The sequence below is a fragment of the Ambystoma mexicanum genome, chromosome 6q, assembly GCF_040938575.1.
Source record: "Ambystoma mexicanum isolate Mex_15411 chromosome 6q, UKY_AmexF1_1, whole genome shotgun sequence".
NCBI lineage: Eukaryota > Metazoa > Chordata > Amphibia > Caudata > Ambystomatidae > Ambystoma > Ambystoma mexicanum.
In genome coordinates this window covers 613,332,349-613,352,186 of record NC_090937.1, presented here as the reverse complement: position 1 = coordinate 613,352,186, position 19,838 = coordinate 613,332,349, and the positions used below count along the sequence as shown (strand labels likewise).

General features: G+C 42.9%; 1 protein-coding gene across 2 annotated transcripts in view; it reads left to right on the top strand.

Annotated features, from left to right (window-relative positions):
* PLK4 (polo like kinase 4) overlaps positions 1–19,838 on the top strand; it is a 253,654-nt gene that overhangs the window by 2,176 nt on the left and 231,640 nt on the right. For both annotated transcript variants that reach the window (XM_069631104.1, XM_069631103.1), the window contains exons 3-4: positions 14,131–14,226; positions 14,314–14,428. In XM_069631104.1, coding sequence (XP_069487205.1) covers positions 14,131–14,226; positions 14,314–14,428 — 211 coding nt within the window. The remainder of the gene's footprint in view (positions 1–14,130; positions 14,227–14,313; positions 14,429–19,838) is intronic.

The following is a 19,838-nucleotide window of genomic DNA, read 5'->3' as shown; positions in this document are numbered from 1 at the left end:
CACGTTTTTTTTTTACTGGTGAACTATTTTGCAAAGTAAAAACACCTTTCCTTTCTTATATTAGTAATTTATGCATCTGACATATTTATTCAACCATCCTGGTAAATATTGTTTAGTGCTTATCAAGTATTACCAGCATCCCTTACTTGAATAAAATATTGTCTTCATTTGCGTCTGACTAGAAAATTATGTAGTATGTTTATTGCTTATTGGTCTTATATGCACTAATAATGTCCATAGCATGTTGGCCTACATGCTTACATTTAATTAGGGATTAGAGAAATTTAAGGTTTGGCTTCACGACAGACGATGTGGCCTTTAGGGGGATGGAAACTCATTTAACCTTCAAAAGAAGTGCGACTAATGTCAGGAACGGGCTTCCTTTTGGTTCAAGAATCGGCCTTTACGTTTTTTACTGGGGGTTTAAAATACTGCAATTTTAGGTACTTGCCTTATGCGTATATGTCACCTCTACAGAAAGCCTTTTTGTTTCTTGCAAGTAACATCTTGCTCCATTCGGAAGCCAAGCCTTAAGTTATCACTAAACGAATTCCTGATTCCTAACACATTTTAGGCCTCCATGAAGCGTCTCTGGCACAAAAAGCAGGTGTTGGCTAATACAGAATGAACATCAGTGGTGCATATGGGACCAATGTACTATAAAATACTAAACAATTATTGATTCAGACGCATGCCAATCTGTGTTTTTAAAAAAAACCCAGGTGCTCATTACTCGACAATCATTGAATGCAAACTTGGGCTTAAATATCTGATGGATGAATTGCTAATGTGAGTGAAAAAAATAAAAAAATAAATAAAAATAGGTGCTTTACTTGACCAGTATGCACATCAGGAACGCCATTTTAGGAATCGAAGAGAGCGCAAACCATGCAGTTGGTGCACTGTTCAAATTTGATTACTTTGTTGTCTTGACCCAGAGACTGCTAAATTAATGGGTCTCGATGTGTGATGAATCTAGCGGACGTGGTTGGGTTGGGGTACAGGGGGTGGGTATAGTCAACTGCTCCAAGTAACACCAGTAGACAATTATTCTGAATTCATGGTGCATAATGGCTGTTGAAGGAAATGGTCACAAGCAGAAAGTTGAGGCTCGGATGTGACATTTATGTAAATTGGTGTCTAGAGAAGTGATGAGGGCTTTTCTTGGGGTTGGCCCTATGACCACTGCCAAGGTATTGATGGCTTGGAGAGCATGTTATTTCCTTGACCTTTCCAAGTATGTTTCTGCAATGTTTTACCTGTAATTTCAAAGATGCACAGCTGTGAACATTTCCGAAGTACTTGGCAGATTTTAGGAAAAGAAACCATTTCCGCTGTGAACATTCCAACAACTGCAACCGTGTCATATGTTGGTACACAACCATTTACACAGTCCATTGTGATTTACTGTCTAATCCAGATAGCCAATTTCCGAATGTGCCAAAATGAGCATGGCCGTGTATGGGAGCCCCTATACAGAGGATAAACATGGTTCAAGTAATCTGTTCTACGGGGTGAACTGCACTCGGGAGGGTCGACAACCATGCTTTAGCTCACTGTGCCCTTCACAGAGAAACAACTGTTTGCATATCAGTCTGGTCCCACCCAAAAGGGCAGTCCAACACCGAAATGCCGTGCAATTCTCCTCTGAACAATACGAACATCCGCAACCTGCAGACACATGTTGTTTTGGCCTTGTTGGGCCTCAACAGTGAGTTGAAGCTGAGCCTCTCTGACTAAGGCACATCGAGCAAGGCGTCCACATCTGGATTACCCATACACCTGTAAGACTCACATCCCTCCCAACACTCTGTTAAATGCAGGGTACAGTTCAAAACCATCATTGCCCCCCCCCCTGTGTTCCACAGTATCAACCCAAAATACACACACAAATGAGTTCTCTACAAGCCGGTTGGAACTCTTCGCTTCAGCAATACACCGTTGTTAGCATTGCTACAGTACAACTGGAAACGCTAAGAAGGATCCTTCTTCTCATTCCACTTAACCAAGTTATAGAATCTAATCTCCCTGCATCTCCACCCATGGGAAGATCCCCTAGTCCGCAGAAAATCTCTCTAACCCGGGCTGATGGCAAAAATGCAACAAACTAATGTGGCCTTCTGAAGACCTTATCAGTAGGAACCTGTATCCTTATGGCAACCCCTGGCCAGGACACACAAGAACCACTCGGGCATACCCCTTCGGGGCTTATCTACTAGTCACTAGCATTGGCGAATAGTTTTTATGAAGGATGCTTACCATTTACTTGATACTCGACCTTGTTGGCAAGTATGGGGATGTAAACTTTTTTTATTTACTGCAAACACGCTCTGCAGTAAAAAGCGAATGCAAGTTTCACTGTGCGTGATTGACAGTATTACACCAAATATGAAGTGTGCTTATGGCGACGTGCAGCATTTTACAAAAAGTGCTGGTAAATGGTTTGTCACCAGTCACCTTAGGGCAAGTGCATTTCTCTTAGGTCAAGTATGTAAACTAAGGACATTGCCCTGCAGATATAGTGTGATTTTTAAGTATTTGCAAGGCCTGCACTTGACAGGACTCAAAATGTACACTGGGAGTGGCAAGGAAGAATTTTGATGTGGCAAGTTAGGATCTATGGCAGCTAGAATGTCTGCTGATGGTGCCTCTTGCTGCTGCTTGTCAAAGAAATATCATTGGGCTAATTTAGTACCTTGTGTGATGTCCCCAATGTCATCGACCGTATCCGAGTAAAAAGAAAATGAAATGTGGAGATACGCAGCCATGCGCACAAAAATGAACAAACTCTTGTACATGCATCTTCAGTGACTCGTTTGTTGGTCTTAATACTACAAACAGAAAGCACTGTGTCAACTGAAGTCCCATGTGAAGAGAATTGGGGAAGAGCGAAAGGGCTGTAGGGAAGAGAAAAGGAATGATTGAAGTCTGCAGTGTTGCGCAATTGGGCAACTTCGAATCGTAGCCAGTTCTTAGTCTGTTAAGGGGCACCAGATATTTATTTATTTCAAATTCAAGTGGGACACATTTCTAGCATACATCTGTTGTTGAACCTCCCCACACCAGCTAATCCTCCCTGACAAATGAAGGAGATGGAATACACAATCAAGCATTTAATCAGAAAATTGATAGGATTGTTGCTTTTCATGCGGAAACATGTACATTACTGTCCAAGCTTATTTTTTAAGATGGCTTTCTAATAATTGTGCATATGCCTCAGTATTACGAAAACCTGACTGGAACATTCCCAGAAAATGGATTGTTCATGCAGTAGATGCAATCTAAAAATAGTGCAAAACATTTACCATTGGGGGGAAAAAGTTCCATGGGTTGGATCTCTTTAAGTCCTGTTTTTCCATCGGTTGCTTCAGAGTATGCCGTTGCACAATGTATAATTTATTTATTAATAATGTGTTAGTTTATATTTAAACTTTACACATACTGATAAATTATATAAGTTCATCATATTACTTATTACATATTACATATTGTTTCTAATCAGCTGGTCAACTAATCAATTATAAGAGATAAAAATAAAAAGAAAAATGTTTAAAATACCATTAAACACAGCATAGTTTGGACTTATTACACTTACAATTCTTCAGATCATTCAAACTTAATAACGATTGCACATACTGAGAATGCTGAAACACATATAACAGAGATCATGAACCACTACCATAATCTATAACCTGCTGTTTAACTAATTCATATAGAGATCTTCAAAGTTCTTTCAATTTCCGACCATACTCTAAAGGTGGCGATCTGCAACTGCATACTCTGAGTGTTCATGAGGCGTTGCCAGAAGGCAGGTTCCCTTATGAACTCTGTATCATGGACAAAGTTGCCAAAATTTACTATGTAAGTATCCATCATATTTACACATCTGGAGAGTACATAAGCTGTTTCTTTGCATCCTTTATTCTTTCAAAGTCTACAATATCTCTCTGTGGAAGTCAGACCGTTATGTTTGCTTTTGTTAGTCAGCAGCGGTAGATTATCAACCCTCAGTAAGAGTAGAAATCGTCTAAGTCTACTAGAGGGACTGAGGGATAAATATGGCTGCATTCGTTTAAATGTATAGAGCATGTGATGAATACATTTGTATTTTGGAAGCTTGTCAAGGTGTGCATAATTTTCTAGCCAGTCCCAAAGGTCGATTTTTTTAGATAGTGCTTTTTTTTTGAGGATCAGTAAGTTTCTCTCCACTCATAGTCCAACATATTGTCCTCAGAAGGGCTTCGATCTCCTTTTTCAGATGGCATTTGGTGGATTCCTTTGTACTTTCCGTGCTAAATTCTTTTAATAGTCGAGACTCTGCTTGATTAGCCATCTTTAAGTACAGTTCTGCTCTCCTTTTCAGGACAATAGACCTCAGTGAGGAAACCCCAACTTCCAATCTTAGCAATGCCATTGGGATAGATTGAGGGAGGCCTAGGATTCTTCTCCAGAACTTCCCCTCTATCACTTGTAGCCAGCTTAAATCCATCTGTAGTAGCGCTTCCAATCCATAAACCACCATTGGGGTTAGTACCTGGGTGTAGATTTGACGGATTCCATATAGTGACATTGCACAGTTCTGCCTTGCAAATTGGCTGATCAATGACGTTACTTGTGCTGCCCGATGTTTTCTTGTTTGAATACAGATGTTATAACCCAACTTGGCCTCTATTTCGACCCCTAGATATTTATATTGTTGGGTATATTTAATTTCTATTTCATGCAAAATTAATCTGGGTCGTGCTATCTTCTTATTTGAAAAATCTGTCACCTTAGTTTTCTCCTGGTTGATGATTAGGTCGTTGTTTGTAGCATATTCCCACAGCTTCAGTGCGGACCTCCGTAAGCCACTAAATGTGTGATCCATAATAATCAAATCATCGGCATACGCTAGTACCGCACAGTGGATGGTACCGACAACAGGAGGACAATTATGTTCACTTAAGATGACACCTGGTAGATCATATGTGAACAAATTGTACAAGAATGGGGCCGTCACACAACCCTGCTTGACGCCTCGGTTTTGTGGGATCTTTGCTGTGAAGTCCCCCTGATTACTAAGTCTGCAGGCCACTGTGTTGTCCTCATGCAGTAATTTTAGATAGTACAGGAGGATCTCGGGGCAACCTAATAGTTCAAGTTTGCCCATAATTTTTCACGACGAACCGAGTCAAAGGCTGCTTTAAAGTCTACAAACAAAGCATATAAAGGTGGATTTCCTTTCCTCATTGCTTTTGTGCGCAGGGTGTCCAAGATAATAATATTATGGGTTGTTGAATATCCTCTCCGGAAGCCACTTTGAAATGTATTGAATATTTCAGTTTTGGACGCCCATTCTTCTAATTTCTCCAATAGAAGTGCTGCAAAGAGTTTCCCTGTGCAGTCTAACATTGAAAGTAGTCTGTAATTACAGGGATCTTTCTTGACTCCTTTCTTAAAGATTGGAATTAAATGGGCATGTTGCCATGATTTAGGAATCCTCCCGACTGCTAGTACTTTGCCAAATAATATGCTTACAAATTTAGCCCAAAATTCCGGCTGGCTCCTCAGTACAGCATTTGAGAGACCATTGGGCCCAGGAGCCCTAGATGACTTAAGCTTTTTAATTTTACAAATTAAATGTTCATTTGTTAAGTTGAATGGGACGGACCTTGGTGTCATCTTTTCTACCGGCTTACCCACCTCTTCATTGGGGATATTTCGGCACATAAGGAAGTCTGACCATTCATTTGCACTTATCGGGTTGATCAGATCCCTACAGCCATTGCCCCTTGCTTGGCCAAGTAAAGACCATATGCTTCTCGAGTTTTTGGAGCATATGATTTGAACCATTGACTGCCATTGTTTAAGTTTTTGCTCAATTCTTTTGGCTTTAATCCACCCTCTGTATTTGTTTTTTATGGTTCTGCATACTCCGTGATAGTCTCCAAAGGATTTGCTAGTCCATTTAGCCTGTCGAATTTCAGCTCTCAACTTGCGTTTGGCATCTCTTATACTTTTGTCGTATGTTACTGACATTTTATCTTCTGTCGCTATTTGGTTTACTGCAGTTGTCGCATGTAGAGAGGAAAAAGTGGTGGCCCATTGTTCCACCTCATTTAAGGACATGTTTTGGAGCTGGGACAGTATGTTATCGTCCATAGTTTGTACCGAATTTCCAGCCGCGTTAATGTTTTTATCCGACCAGCGTATTCGAGTGCCCGAGTGATTAGATGACATGTCCCCCAGGGGTTTAGTATATGTAGCTGTCACGCCTATATTACACATTAACACGAGAGTAGAGTGGTAGCTCCAATCATTTGTGGTGATCTTTAGATCTCTTACTTTCAGGGCCATCTGTGGGCTCACAAATATATAGTCCAAGGCACTTTTTTGCTTTCCTACTATGCCAGGTATAGTTTCCAGGATTGTCGCTTGGGGTTCTACCGTTTATCATCTCCATTTCCCATTCATTAAAATTAATTAATTAATACATTGTATAAGCAGTCTTTTGGTGGATGTATACAATGGTTTGTGTATGGTTCCTTAAACATGACATTCGGCTTCAAGTAAGTCAGGAGACTTTCACCAATCTTAACAATGCAAGCTCCTTGGAGGATCTCCCAATTCTTCTACCCAGTGAAAAGAAGGTGGAGTGCGAATGCGATTTGTCTAGAATCGGCTTATTTGGTCACGTGGAGAAACTGAGGCTACTTTGCAATTACTCAATGAACTCAATGCTTAACACACTGGCCTAGTTTTTTATTAAATCTTTTATATAGCACTTGGTGGTCACTGGTTTAGGCACTCTTCTACCACAAGTGGACGGAGGCGCAAAGGATTTTAAAGTGATTTTAGTGAGGCAGCAAGAATTGGAAACAATGTCTCCTCTTTAATCTAAATTCTACATTTCCATCGGTGGTGACACAAAAAACATGTTTCACAGGTAGAACAAGCAAATTCCTTACCACCTCCTCCACACATCTATTGTGAATTGGTTAAAAATGCTTGTTGCTTTGCTTGTTTTGAACCGAAGACAGAATTCAACACGTCAATTGTTTTACTACTAGATTGACGTTTAATATTTGTCTTGGTTGATGCTAGGCGAGACGCACAGTTTTGTTTGTGTCATGCACAGCCCTTCATTCACAATGATGTCGAATCGCTTACGTGTGCAGTAGCTTTCATCTTAAAAAAGCACAAACTGCGCGAGACACATGACCACATAGACGTTAATTAAAACAACAGCCATAATAAACCAGGCCCACACCTTTAATCAGTGCACCATGTAAACGGGATATAACGGACATTTCATTCGGGCCAGCCTTACTGTGCACAAGTTATTGTTGAACAACAAGTGTCCCATTTTCCGCATGTCCAACATGTTCCCCCAAATCATGGCCTTAATCTTCCCCCTCATCAGTTACCGCTTGCCCCTTGGGCCCCTCCCTTATCTCACTGGCTAGTGTCATGTGAAGTTGCTCAGTACTGTGATGGTCCTGACTGTTGTTGCGTCTCTGTAGGGTTTGTCAATACTGCTCCCTCCATGCTTTAACTTCGCTAATTTCTTCTGTACTGGTTTGGCTTCTGCGCGCTGTCCTTTCTCTTCAGCTGCTCTTTTGCCCTCGTGCTTGCAAAAATGCATTATGTGCGCCTGTACTTCTCTCCATCCTTTTGCTTCCATACCTACAATCCTATCCAGATCTACTTGCACTTTAGCGGGTAGGCCCCTTTCTTAACATGTGGTAGAAGAATGTTATGTTATGTTTCCCCTGTCTCTTCTCGCCATATTTCTTGACTAGACTGAATATTCAATGCAGAGTCTTCGCCATGCTTCATTGTGTGTGACATTATAGCACCTACATCAGGTCTATCAGGGTGCGCCCTTCTCAATGCATCCTGTACACAGGCTCGGCAGTTATTAAATGGAGCCACGTCATGTGTGTCACTCTCTAGTCAGACCCTGAGTAACCTGCTCACTCCCATATTGTGTTAGTCTGATCTCCAATTATGCTTGCTTATACGCTTTTCATGTCCCCGATTGCTAGGGTAGATCCTGCTGTATGTTTTTCTATTGCACTAATCCATTTACCTGCCACTTCTATAAGAGGTGCAACATCTTGATTAAATTGTTCTTATCAATGGTACATATTGTGATGTACCCACTCCTTTCTGTATTAATGGGAACTGCCTTCCCCGCATTTGGCTATGCTGTGTTCTAGCATTCTTCTTTCCTCTGACCAGTGCCACTGTTCTGGGGCGAGGTCTCAATTGTCTCCCCAATGGAGGCAAGGTCTCGATCGTCTCCCCCGCGAGTTCTCTCTTCCTGGTCCTCCTGTTTGCCAATTATCCCCACCTTCCTCTTGCTCAACTTCACTTTCTGTTTAGTTCTTCAGTTTCTACTTTCACATCCTTTTATTACCACCTTGTGTAATTTCAATATTATTTCTCCCGCTCCCCACGTTTCTGCATCTACCATTGGACTTGGCCCCTCCCTTTTCCTGGTCACCCATCGTACTTCTTTCTCAGTCTTGCGTATTGTGTCTTCTAAATCTTGACATGCTTTATTCTCTAATTTCACTATTGCCGGGTCTTGCCTGTCGATTGGTGCACTTGTTCTCTTTCTGGGGTTACTTTCTAAGAAAGCAGGGGGTTTGTATTTGTGATTGGTATATCCTGCAGCTGGCTTTAATTGCCTATTTTGTTTGGGGCTGTCAGCTGCCCCGTTACCTGTGCCGATGGGGTGCCTTTCTCTACATTTGTCTGGGGTGTGGACTGCAGACGTTGAAGCCTGTGTCGATTTCGTGCTATCTTGCAGGGTTGGAGGCAGATACGCCCTCAGCGTTCCCCTTTTCTTCAGTTATTTGCATTTTCCTCGTAGAGCTTCCAAAGCTCTCTGTCTCTTATATATTATATAGATAGTGAATGGGAATACATATGCTCAATTATGTTATCATGGGTGCCCTCAGCTGTCCAGGCTGAACATTTTTCCTTCTGTCCCTACTGCTCACTACTCATTATACTTCATCATTTTCTCCCTATAAGTGGGTAGTTCCCTGCACGGTATTACCCAAATTGACCTTTTTACAATGTACCTTCTGCACAATTGACCTTTATATTATTTTAGTTATTTTATATATGTATTTGGTTGGTTTTGGATTATAGTGAGGTGACTTTTAACTGGATTTTTTTCGTAAGTAGAGGGTCAATTATTTAGTTTACTAACTTCAGATATGTGCTCTCTCCTGGAAATACCAAGAGCTGCTCTTAAGGCGTTATTCTGGAGGAGCTGGATTCTTTTAATGGTTGCCTTGTTGGCTCCAATGTAGAGAGCATTACAGTAATCCAGCTTCGAGAGGACAAGTGCTCTTGCCAAGGTAATACAACTGTTGTTGGACAGGAAAGGTTTACCTGCTCTAATTAATTTGCAGGTATATGCGGTGGAGGATGCCATCGTATTGACCTGTTTATTGAAAGTGAGGGTCGAATCCAAGTAGGCACCCAAGGTTTTCACCTCGTTAGCGGTAGCAACAAGGTTATTGTCTATGTTGAAAGATGAATATCTAGGTCTTAGTTTTTTAAGGATGGAGGAGGTGCCCAAGATGATAATCTGTCTTGTCATCATTCAGGTATAGTCCATGTGTGCATCATCCATGCCTGGATGATGAGATGCACGCTATTCACCAAGGCCAAATCCTTTTCATAATCCCCAGTAAGTGGTAGGAGAATCTGGGTATCATCTGCATAATTAGTGTAGGTGATACCGAGATGGTCCAGATCATCAAAAAGGGGCTTCGTGAAAATGTTGTATAATGTAGGAGAGACACATGAGCCTTAGGGCACTCCACAAGTGATGGGGATGGGGTCTGCAGAGGAAAAGCCTCTCATAGTCCTGTTATTAAGAAAGGATTGGATCCATACCGCAGCTTCGTCAGAGAAATGGGCAGCCTAAGTGATTACAAAGGATCTTGTGATCCACAAGTTCAAATGCCGCCGACAGGTCCAATAGGAGGAGTAGGGCTGATTTACCCATATCCCTGAGCTCGTCGATTAAGGCTGTTTCGGTTCCGTGCTGAGGGCGAAACCAGACTGACGAGCTCCTACAGTTGATAAGATTCCAAATAATTCTGTATTTGTGAATACGCCATTGTCAATGATTTTTAGAAGAAATGGCACTCTAGTGATTGGGCGGTAGTAAGTAGCTATGGCAGGTTCAAGCGTAGAGGTAGCACCCAAGATTCTTTGAGGTTACTTGATATGGTGCCCGTTGAGAATGAAGCATTAATAAGTTTGGTGATAAAGGGAGCCAAGTCTCTGGCTGCATCGTTTATTAGTTGGGCCTTAGGGCACTCCACAAGTAATGGGGATGGGGTCTGCAGAGGCTGTGGAGGAAAAGCCTCTCATAGTCCTGTTATTAAGAAAGGATTGGATCCATACCGCAGCTTCGTCAGAGAAATGGGCAGCCTAAGTGATTACAAAGGATCTTGTGATCCACAAGTTCAAATGGCGCCGACAGGTCCAATAGGAGGAGTAGGGCTGATTTACCCATATCCCTGAGCTCGTCGATTAAGGCTGTTTCGGTTCCGTGCTGAGGGCGAAAACCAGACTGACGAGCTCCTAACAGTTGATAAGATTCCAAATAATTCTGTATTTGTGAATACGCCATTGTCAATGATTTTTAGAAGAAATGGCACTCTAGTGATTGGGCGGTAGTAAGTAGCTATGGCAGGGTCTAGCGTAGAGGTAGCACCCAAGATTCTTTGAGGTTACTTGATATGGTGCCCGTTGAGAATGAAGCATTAATAAGTTTGGTGATAAAGGGAGCCAAGTCTCTGGCTGCATCGTTTATTAGTTGGGCGGGGCATTGATCTCCCTTACAATTAAGAGGGTTTGAGTGAAAGGGTAGTTTTTTCAGTCTCTATGATAGAGACTTTAGAAAATTTAAATCGCATATGGCATGGAGAGGTATTGATGGTAGAGGATAGTGGGGAGCTATTGCAGGAAGGGCTGGTGGTAAGTGACGCTTTTTTGGGCAATTTTAACTTGTAGAGTTGAAACTTTATTGGCCAGCGCTTGACCAGGATTTATCTTTTACACAATTGTCTGGTAATGGGGTGGGAGTTTCTAATTCCTTCAAGATGATGAAAAGTTCTTATGTACTAGTTATCTTGAGAGATTCTGGTAAGTGTCACTTTTGGCCAATATTTCCTTTTTGTAGAGAGTAGTTATATTGCTTAGATTGGTTTTGTTTTCATCAGAAGGTAATAATCTCCATGATGCTTCGCATTCTTTTTTTTTGTACGTAGGGTTTTTAGTTGTGGAGTGTACCACGAGTTAAAGTTGGCTTTAGGCTTACCTTGCCTCAGTTTGAGGGGTGCAATTGGGTTGAGGGAGGTGGACATAATTTTGTTCTACTCATTCACCAAGGCTTCTGGGGCCAAGATATCTGGTAGAGAGTTGAGTAGATTATCCGGGGTAATGTTCTTTTTTTTTTCTTGTAGGAATTGGCAGAGCCATTTGGAAAAGGGTGGGGGTCGGTCTTTTAGTCATTAGTGAAAAAGCCACCAGGTAGTGGTCAGTCCAGATTTGGGGGGAGGTCGACAAGATGGAGGCATTGCAATTATTGTCTGCCACCCAATCCAGTATTCTACCTTTGTGTGTAGGCTGGAGTACTCTTTGGGTGAGGCTATGTTCAGTCAGAATATTAGCAACACTAGTTGCGTGTAAGTCTTTGGGGTCGTTAAAACCTAGGTTAAAATCCCCCTAGGACAGTAACTTGGGAGGAAGTTATTTGACAGGATGTTGGATAGATCCTCAACAAAGGTTGCCATGGGACCTGGAGGTTGGTATATCAAGTGGATAGTGAGAGTCTGGGAGTTGTTGGTGAGCAGCTTAGCTGTGAGGCTTTCACAAGATGTAATGTCAGAGGTAGGGCTAATCTAATGGAAAGGTTAGATTTGGCAATAAGGGCTATGCCGCCTCCATGTTCTTCACTTCTGTCAGATCTTAAGATAGTGTAGCCGTTGGGGATAGCTAGACTAAGGGCAGGGCCTGCTGCCTTATGCAGCCAAGATTTGGTGATAGCCAGGAAATCAAGGATGTCATTCTGGATAAGGTCGGCTATCTCTGTGGTATGTGCTACCATCGATTGGGCAGTTATTGGGGCTCCTAGAAGGAGAAAGCTCGTCAGTATTGGAGTAACAGAGGTTTCTGGTGCAGTGACCTTAATCTTGGAAGTAAGGTAGGTCTTTGTCTCAAGAGCCTTGGGAGGGCTGAATAGTCTTTTGGTCCTGTTATTAGGCGGCTTAGGCTTCCTGTCATTTGTGGTGGGGAGTGTTCTAGCTAGAGGTTCGAATATTTTAGCTAGTCTGTAACGAAGTCTTTTGTTCCTGGCAATCGTGTCAAATGGTTGGATATCATAGATGGGAGGCAGCTGTGAACTTACCCTATTGTTGATATTGATAGGTAATTGGATATTGCTCTGGCTTGACTGGGTCATTGTTGTAAAGTAGGGTGGGCAGTAGTGGGACAGACAGGATTCTGTACAAGTCTTGTATGAACAGGCTAAAGCTATGATCAATATTGCTAAGAGTGGAGGGAGCTCTGCAGCATACATTTTGTAGTGGCACAGTAGTTGGCTAAGCTTGTGGTACTATGTCACATGCGAGTGGGTTAGTTGCAGTTATGCAGGGAACACATTATTTGTATGCAATATTTAAACAATAGGACATAAGGAGTAGGCTGAGTCAGTACTGGAGCAGCAAGTATCTAATTCAAAGTGAGGGACATAGCTGAAATAAGTTGGATTTGTTACATGAAGATGGACTACGTCAGTGTTAACCACATATAGTTTCAAGCAGCACCTCAAAAAATAGGCTAATTCGTTTTGAGCAACATAACATGCAAGAGGGGCATTTCAAGTCAAGCAACACATCATCACAAAATAGGCTGATTTGTTCTAAGCAACATAACGCGCAAGTGGGGCAGTTCAAATCGAGCTACACGTCGTAGGTGAGCTTTCATTGAGCAGGGTAATTTAAATGGCTAAGTTTGGTACGCAAGTGTCAATTTAATTTAGCAAACCTACAGAATTGCACTGCAAATTGCTATCCAACACTGTTCATTTTATTACTTGGGTTGGGCGATGGTAAATTGATATATATCTTGTAAATGCTTTTGTGAAGCAGCTGCAACATTTCTTTGATAATGTATGATTAAGATTTAACATTAAATTAAGCCGTGGCAAACTGTGATCCAACTAACACACAGAGAAACTATGATTTTATAGTGTGGAATGAAAATTGAGTTTATTCTCATGCAACATTTTCCTAAGCTTAACGTCCAGTCATTTACTGTACTGAACCAGATCCACCCTTGGTGAAGCTTGAATAAAATGACTGCATTTCATCCTTTTCCTTTAAGCAGCCACTTACAGACCTCTGTCTTTTTCGTTAAGATAAGCATAGAATTTTCAATATGCTGTCCGTGCCATCAGAGCTTACAATCAACTTCCTGATACCTGGGCAAATTGAATGCTTTGGTGTGTCTGTGACCAAACGGTACCCTGGCGAAGTAAAGTGTGGGTGTCTGACCAACATCTGAAAACTTGGGGAAAGGGCAATTTCTTTATTTTTTATTTTTATGTTTTTATTTGTTTATGAACTGCCCACCATAGAGTTTGAGTATTGGGAGCCCTCCTCTAAAGCTTGTTTCAAAAGAAAAGGGTTTACTTTGAAACTGAGAAATAGTTATTCCAATAGAAGTGAGGACCTACCATGTTCGCCCGGTGTGGTTTTTATTTGTATCGGTCATACTGGGTCTTCTGCAAGCCTTTGAAAAGTTGGCTCTTCAGGTAGAGCACTGTGACTTTTGCCCACTTCATGTCTTTACTGTAAACATTTCTGAATGTATGTTTTTGCTCACTTAAGATGCACCTTCATGCCCCATGGTTTAGCGCGCTATACAAATGTAAAAATTAATCTTGAGTTTACAGGCTGGTCTGCTAGGTAGCATTGCAGCAGGTGGTTGCACATGTTTGGTGTGGCACTCTATATTGGTTTCTAGGTTGTTATGGCAAGGTATTTTTCTTTTAGATTTTTTTGTTTTTTTACATTTTATTTTTTATTTTGTTCAAATCCACTTATCCTACAGATTGATAAAAGTGCCATGCAGAAAGTTGGGATGGTGCAAAGAGTCCGAAATGAAGTGGAAATACATTGTCAGTTAAAACACCCATCCATATTAGAGGTAAGTCCCTGATTAACTAAACCGCCTTCATTTCTGTATTCCTACGATCTATGCACTTTTTAATGCTTTCTGCTTTACCTCTATTAGCTTTACAACTATTTTGAAGACAGCAACTACGTGTATCTGATTTTAGAAATGTGTCACAATGGAGAAATGAGCAGGTATTTGAAAAGCCGGAAGAAACCATTCTCGGAAGAAGAGGGTGAGTCAAACTATTGCCCCCTTTAATATTGATGCAATGGCAAACATGTTTGGATACTTGTTTGTACTGTTGGTTTTGTACATGACCAAGCAAATAAATCAAGCCATTGAATGACCAAGTTTGTAGCCTTTCACCATGGGGCATTGATTAACAACCAATGTATCACCGGTCTGACTTTTGTGGATTTCACAATTGCAGATATATGTCCAATCACAAGATGTGCCCATTTCCAGGTGCCAGAAAGGTAAAAAAAAATGACTTGTCAACATTTGCATTCCACTTCTGAATTTAGATGGCAATTTGCTCCCCTCCCACAGCCACTTTGTATAAGCCACACACCTTGTTTGTCTGGTTTTCATGTGACCGCACTGACAAGCGTTCATATATGTTAAGGTCCGCACACGTGTGCTGGTCTGCTTTCAAAAGGAAGGGGGTTTCTGGCATGTATGGCAGAAGCCTGCACAGTTTTATAAACCCATGTTTTCTGCCCTATTGTAATATGTATGCACTCCCGTGTAAAGATATGGGTCTTTATTCGGTGCAGGGCATGACTGATCACATGAAATGGGTTGCCATTGACCATTATGTTGTGTATGTATTATTTTCCACCCCATTTGCCACTGCTACTAAGTTCCTGGTTTCTGTGATTTGTAGTCCTCACCCGCCCCCCTTTACGCCTCCCCTTACGGTTACCATTACATGGTAATCCTAACACCCGCGTTTGTCTTTGTTTAGCATCATTATGTTCCCTTTGAAAATGAGTGTAGACAATTTCTTTTGGTTAACCTGCTGGCAGCGTGTAGAGGACCCTGTCTGTCTCCTCCCTTTTTATTTATTTTTTGACCACTACAATGGCTAGCTTTTGAGGTGGATTTCCAAAATCATCCCTGGCTGCGACCTTTCTGACCAAGAAATTTTATGTTATTTATATAGCGCCTTATGTACCATTGGTATGATCCCAAGGCGCTGGTAGTTTGAACGCCCTCGGGAACTGAAGTTGAGAGAGACTGACCTGACTGACTACTTAGCAGTATGTGTTCGTTCTGGCAGGTTGATAGCAGACTGATTCTGGCTGTGTTAGGCCTGAGGAGAACGCCGAGGCTGGAGGGTGTGTAACCAGATGTGTTTAGTTAGGATGATGTGGAGTATGAGGCAAGTGATGGTATGAGAACAGCTATACCAAATGGTGTCATATTATTGCTGTGTTCTAGTTGAGTGGTGGAGTAAGCGTGGAGCTGTGATATGGTGGTTTACCTTAGGTGCTTGAGATCGAGTGCACTCTGACCGTTCGATGCACTCCAACCGTTTCATGCACTCCGTTTTATGCACTCCAGTCATTCTATCTACTTCAGTCATTTTATGCACTTCAGAACGCTCCATGCTCTTGACATCATTTTTGTAAGTGTCCATTCCGTGCATTCCATCCGATGTATGTACTCGCTCAGTTCTATGTGTTCTTTCTAAATGTTATCCTTTCATCATCCAGTCTGCTCATTTCCACGTTATCCGTTCTCTATGCATCATCCATCCACATCCTTGACCCGTTCATCCACCTACTTCATCCATTCCACCCACTTCACCCGTTTCATCTGCACACTTCACCGGTTCCGCACACTTCACCGGTTCCACCCGTTTTTCCCTTTCTATCCACATACTTCATCTGTTCTACCCACTTCACCCGTTTGTCCACACACTTCTTTCACTTCATCCACTTCACCCGTTCCACCCACTCCACCCATTCCACCTACATACTTCACACGTTCCATCCGTATACTTCACCCGTCCTTCCACATACATCATCAGTTCCATCCACGTGCTTGACCCATTCCATCCACATATTTGACCCGTTCCATCATTCCAATTTCTCCGTTCCTTCCACATACTTCATCCGTCTACATACTTCACACGTTCCATTTCCATCATATACTTCACCCGTTCCATACACCCACTTTCTCCGTTCCATCTACCTACTTCACCCGTTCCTTCCACATACTTCACTATTCCATTCACTCATTTTGCCCGATCCATCCACATACTTCACCCTTTCCATCCACCTGCTTCAACCGTTCCACCCAGTTCATCTGTTCCACTCACCTACTTCACCCGTTCCAACCCCATACTTCGGCAACATACTTCACTTGATTCATCTACTTCACCCGTTCCGTCACACACATCACCCGTTTGCTCCACACTCTACCCGTTTGCTCTACGCCGCTCCATGCTCTGCACACGCTCCACGCTCTACAACCGCTCCAGCCCGACATTTGCTCCACACCTTACATCCACTCCACACCCTACATCCATTCAACAGCCAATATCTGCTCAAAACACCTCCACATCCTACATCGGCTCCACGCTCTCATACCATTCATTATGCATTATCGGTTCAACTCATGTCACTTGTCGTACGCACTTGATCCGTCCCATGCATTACACCGGTCACATGCCCTTGAATTGTCTATTCTATTTGTTCCATTTATACCATGCACTCTTACATTCTATGCCATATATCTGCACTCTCCAGTTCCGTGTACTCACTCATCCGTATCATGTGTTCATCTTTCCATCCTCTCCACTTTATTCCTCTTGTGCATTTTGTTTGTCGTCCATTACATTCATTTCATCAATTCCATTCATTTCAACCACTTTACTGCTCTCGTACAACTCATTCTTTTTATCCACTTCACTGCTTTGATCCTTTTTACTCATTCTATTTTGTTTGTCCTTTATAGTTCACCATAGAGGTTATTAGCTTTTGATTTCTTGTTCGGATCATGATGCTGAATTGTTATTTATGATCTAGCATTTTGGGCTAATGTCATTGAGTTGGTGTTATCCAGTTTGAGTTAGGGGTCGGTTTTAGGGGAAGAGCCATGTTTTCAGTAGTTTGCGGAAAGGCATGAGGTCCTTGGGGAGTCGTATGTGGGGTGGGAGTGCGTTCCACAGGGTGGGGGCTAAGGCTGAGAATGATGATCCACCTAACCTGACTGAGTTTGTTTTTGGTATGACCAGGAGGCCGGCTGAGCTTGATCTTGGGGTACGTGCCGGGTGATGGGGTTTTAGTTTCTCTTGAAGATATTGTGGTCCTGTTTTATGCAGTGCTCGGTGAGAAATTCATAAGGTTTTGAAGGTCACCCTTCGGGCAACGGAAGCCAGTGCAGAGTTTTGAGGACTGGGGAGATGTGGTCTCTTGGACCAAGCGCTGGTAGCAGTTTTGGCTGCAGCGTTTTGTGCTCTTTGTAGTTTAGTCAGTTGGTATGCGTGCACTCCGAGGTAGAGGAGGTTAGCATAGTCCAGTCTTGATATAACAATTGATTGGACCGCGGCGAGTCTGTTGGGAAAGGAGAGGTAAGGAAAAATGTGCCTAAGAGTTTTAAGGTGGTAGTGGCAAGACTTTGAGACGTTGTTGACTTGGCGCGAGAGGGTTAGGTCAGAGTCTAGGGTGCATCCAAGATTGTTTACTGAATTGGAGGGTGTCGGTGAGTTGCACATGGTAGATGACCAGGGAAGTGGGTGTGGAAGAAGTTTGGTGTTGCCACATACCATGGTTTCAGTTTTGGAGGGATTTAGCAAGAGGTGGTTTGTGGTCATCCAGAGATCTATGTCGAGGAGGCAGGAAGCGAGGTCAGGTTGTCGGTTGGGTTTTGAGTTCAGGAGTTTTAGAATTAGTTGAGTGTCATCGGCGTAGTTGTCGCACAGGATGTTGTGCAAACAAATTATTCATGGGAGGGTGGCCATGAAGAGGTTAAACAGGAGGGCTGATGGGCATGCTCCTTATGGAACTCCTGTGTTGACTGGTCGGGCTTGGGAGGAATAGGTGAAGAGTAGGGTTATTTGGTTCCTATTATTGAGGAACGATGCTATCCATTTGAGAGTGGTTCCACGAATTCCTAGGGAGTGGAGGCGGTCAAGGAGGATTGAGTGGTTGATTGTGTCGAAGGCGGCGAATAGGTCAAGAAGGATTAATGCAGCGCATCTCGCAGAATCTGCTGTGTTTTTAAGGTCATCCCAGATTGAGGTTAGGGTGTTTTTGGTTCCGTGTCAGGCTCTGAAACCTGATTGAGCGAGGTTTAGGAGATTGTTGGCTTTGACAAAGGTATTTAGTTGGGAATAGGTGGTTCGGTCAATGAGTTTGGCAAGGAATCTGGTGTTTGAGATGGGGCAGTATTTTTTGTGCTAGGTGGGGTCGAGGCAAGCTTTTTTTATTAGGTTTGACATGAACCGTTTTGAATGCGTCGGGAAACATTCCTGAGGAAAGGGAGTTATTTATGATGGTTCTTGCGTGTTCTCCTGCGCATGTAGATGCGAAAATCTCTGAGGGTTGTGGCTGGGCAAGGGTCCAGCGGAGAGCCGGATGGTTTGCGGGCAGAGGGAAGTTTGAGAAATTGGTCGGTTGATATTGGACTGACGGAGTCGAACGTTGGTTGGGTGGTGGTCGCAGGCGGTGGGTTGGATGGTAAGGAGGGTGGATTAGCCTGGTGCGTGTAAGAGCTAGTTTGTTGGTTAGAGCATTTGTTCTTTCGAGAGCTGTGGTGTGAAAGTGGAGAGAGTGAGTCGCACAGCGATTGTGAGGGGGTTGGGAGGGTGGTGATGCATGATGGTTTGGTGAATTTGGTGATGATTTTGTGAAGTTCTTTGCTGGTGTTTTTACAGTTTAGGATTCGGGAGTTGTAATGGGCTTTTTTTTTTTTTTCTTTCCGGATTTCAGCCTTGTACTGACGAAAGTGTCGGACCAAGGTCGATCTGCTCAGGGGGGGTGGGGGGGGTTGTCTTTCCGCCATTTGCATTCTAGGGATTTATGTAGTTGTTGTTTAGTGGTCTTCAGTTCAGGTGTGAACCATCTAGGGGGGAAAAGGCCACGGTGGGCTGATGGTTTGCAAGAGGGTGTGAGCCGCATTAGTGAGGTGTTGAGCCATGAGTCAAAGGCGTCGGGGGGGGGGGGGGGGGTTAGTTCATTGAGTAGGCAGGTAGGGGGTGGAGACTGAAGGAGTGCGTCGGCTAGGTCAGAAAGGACTATTAGTTTCTTCCTGCATTTGCATAGATTTGGCGGTTCAGGTTTGGGTAAGGGGGGCAAGTTGGGTGAGCGAATGGTGAAAGAAACGATGAAGTGATCGGACCAGATGGGGGTGGGGTTTAGATGTATCAGGTTTTGGGAGCTGAAGATGGCATAAAGTGTCTGTCCTTTATATTGGGTCGGGCCGTTTATGTGGGGTTGGAGGTTAATCGCATCTAGGCCGTCAACCAGAGTGTGTGTCATAGGGATGGTGGGCATGTCAAGCCAAATCTCCTAGAAGGGTGAGGTTGGGATGGTTTAGTTGGAGGGTGAAAATAGAGTCACAGAGGTTGTTTGAGAATTGTCTATCGTAGCCAGGGGGTTTGTAGATAATAAGGAAGTGAGAGAACGAAGGGG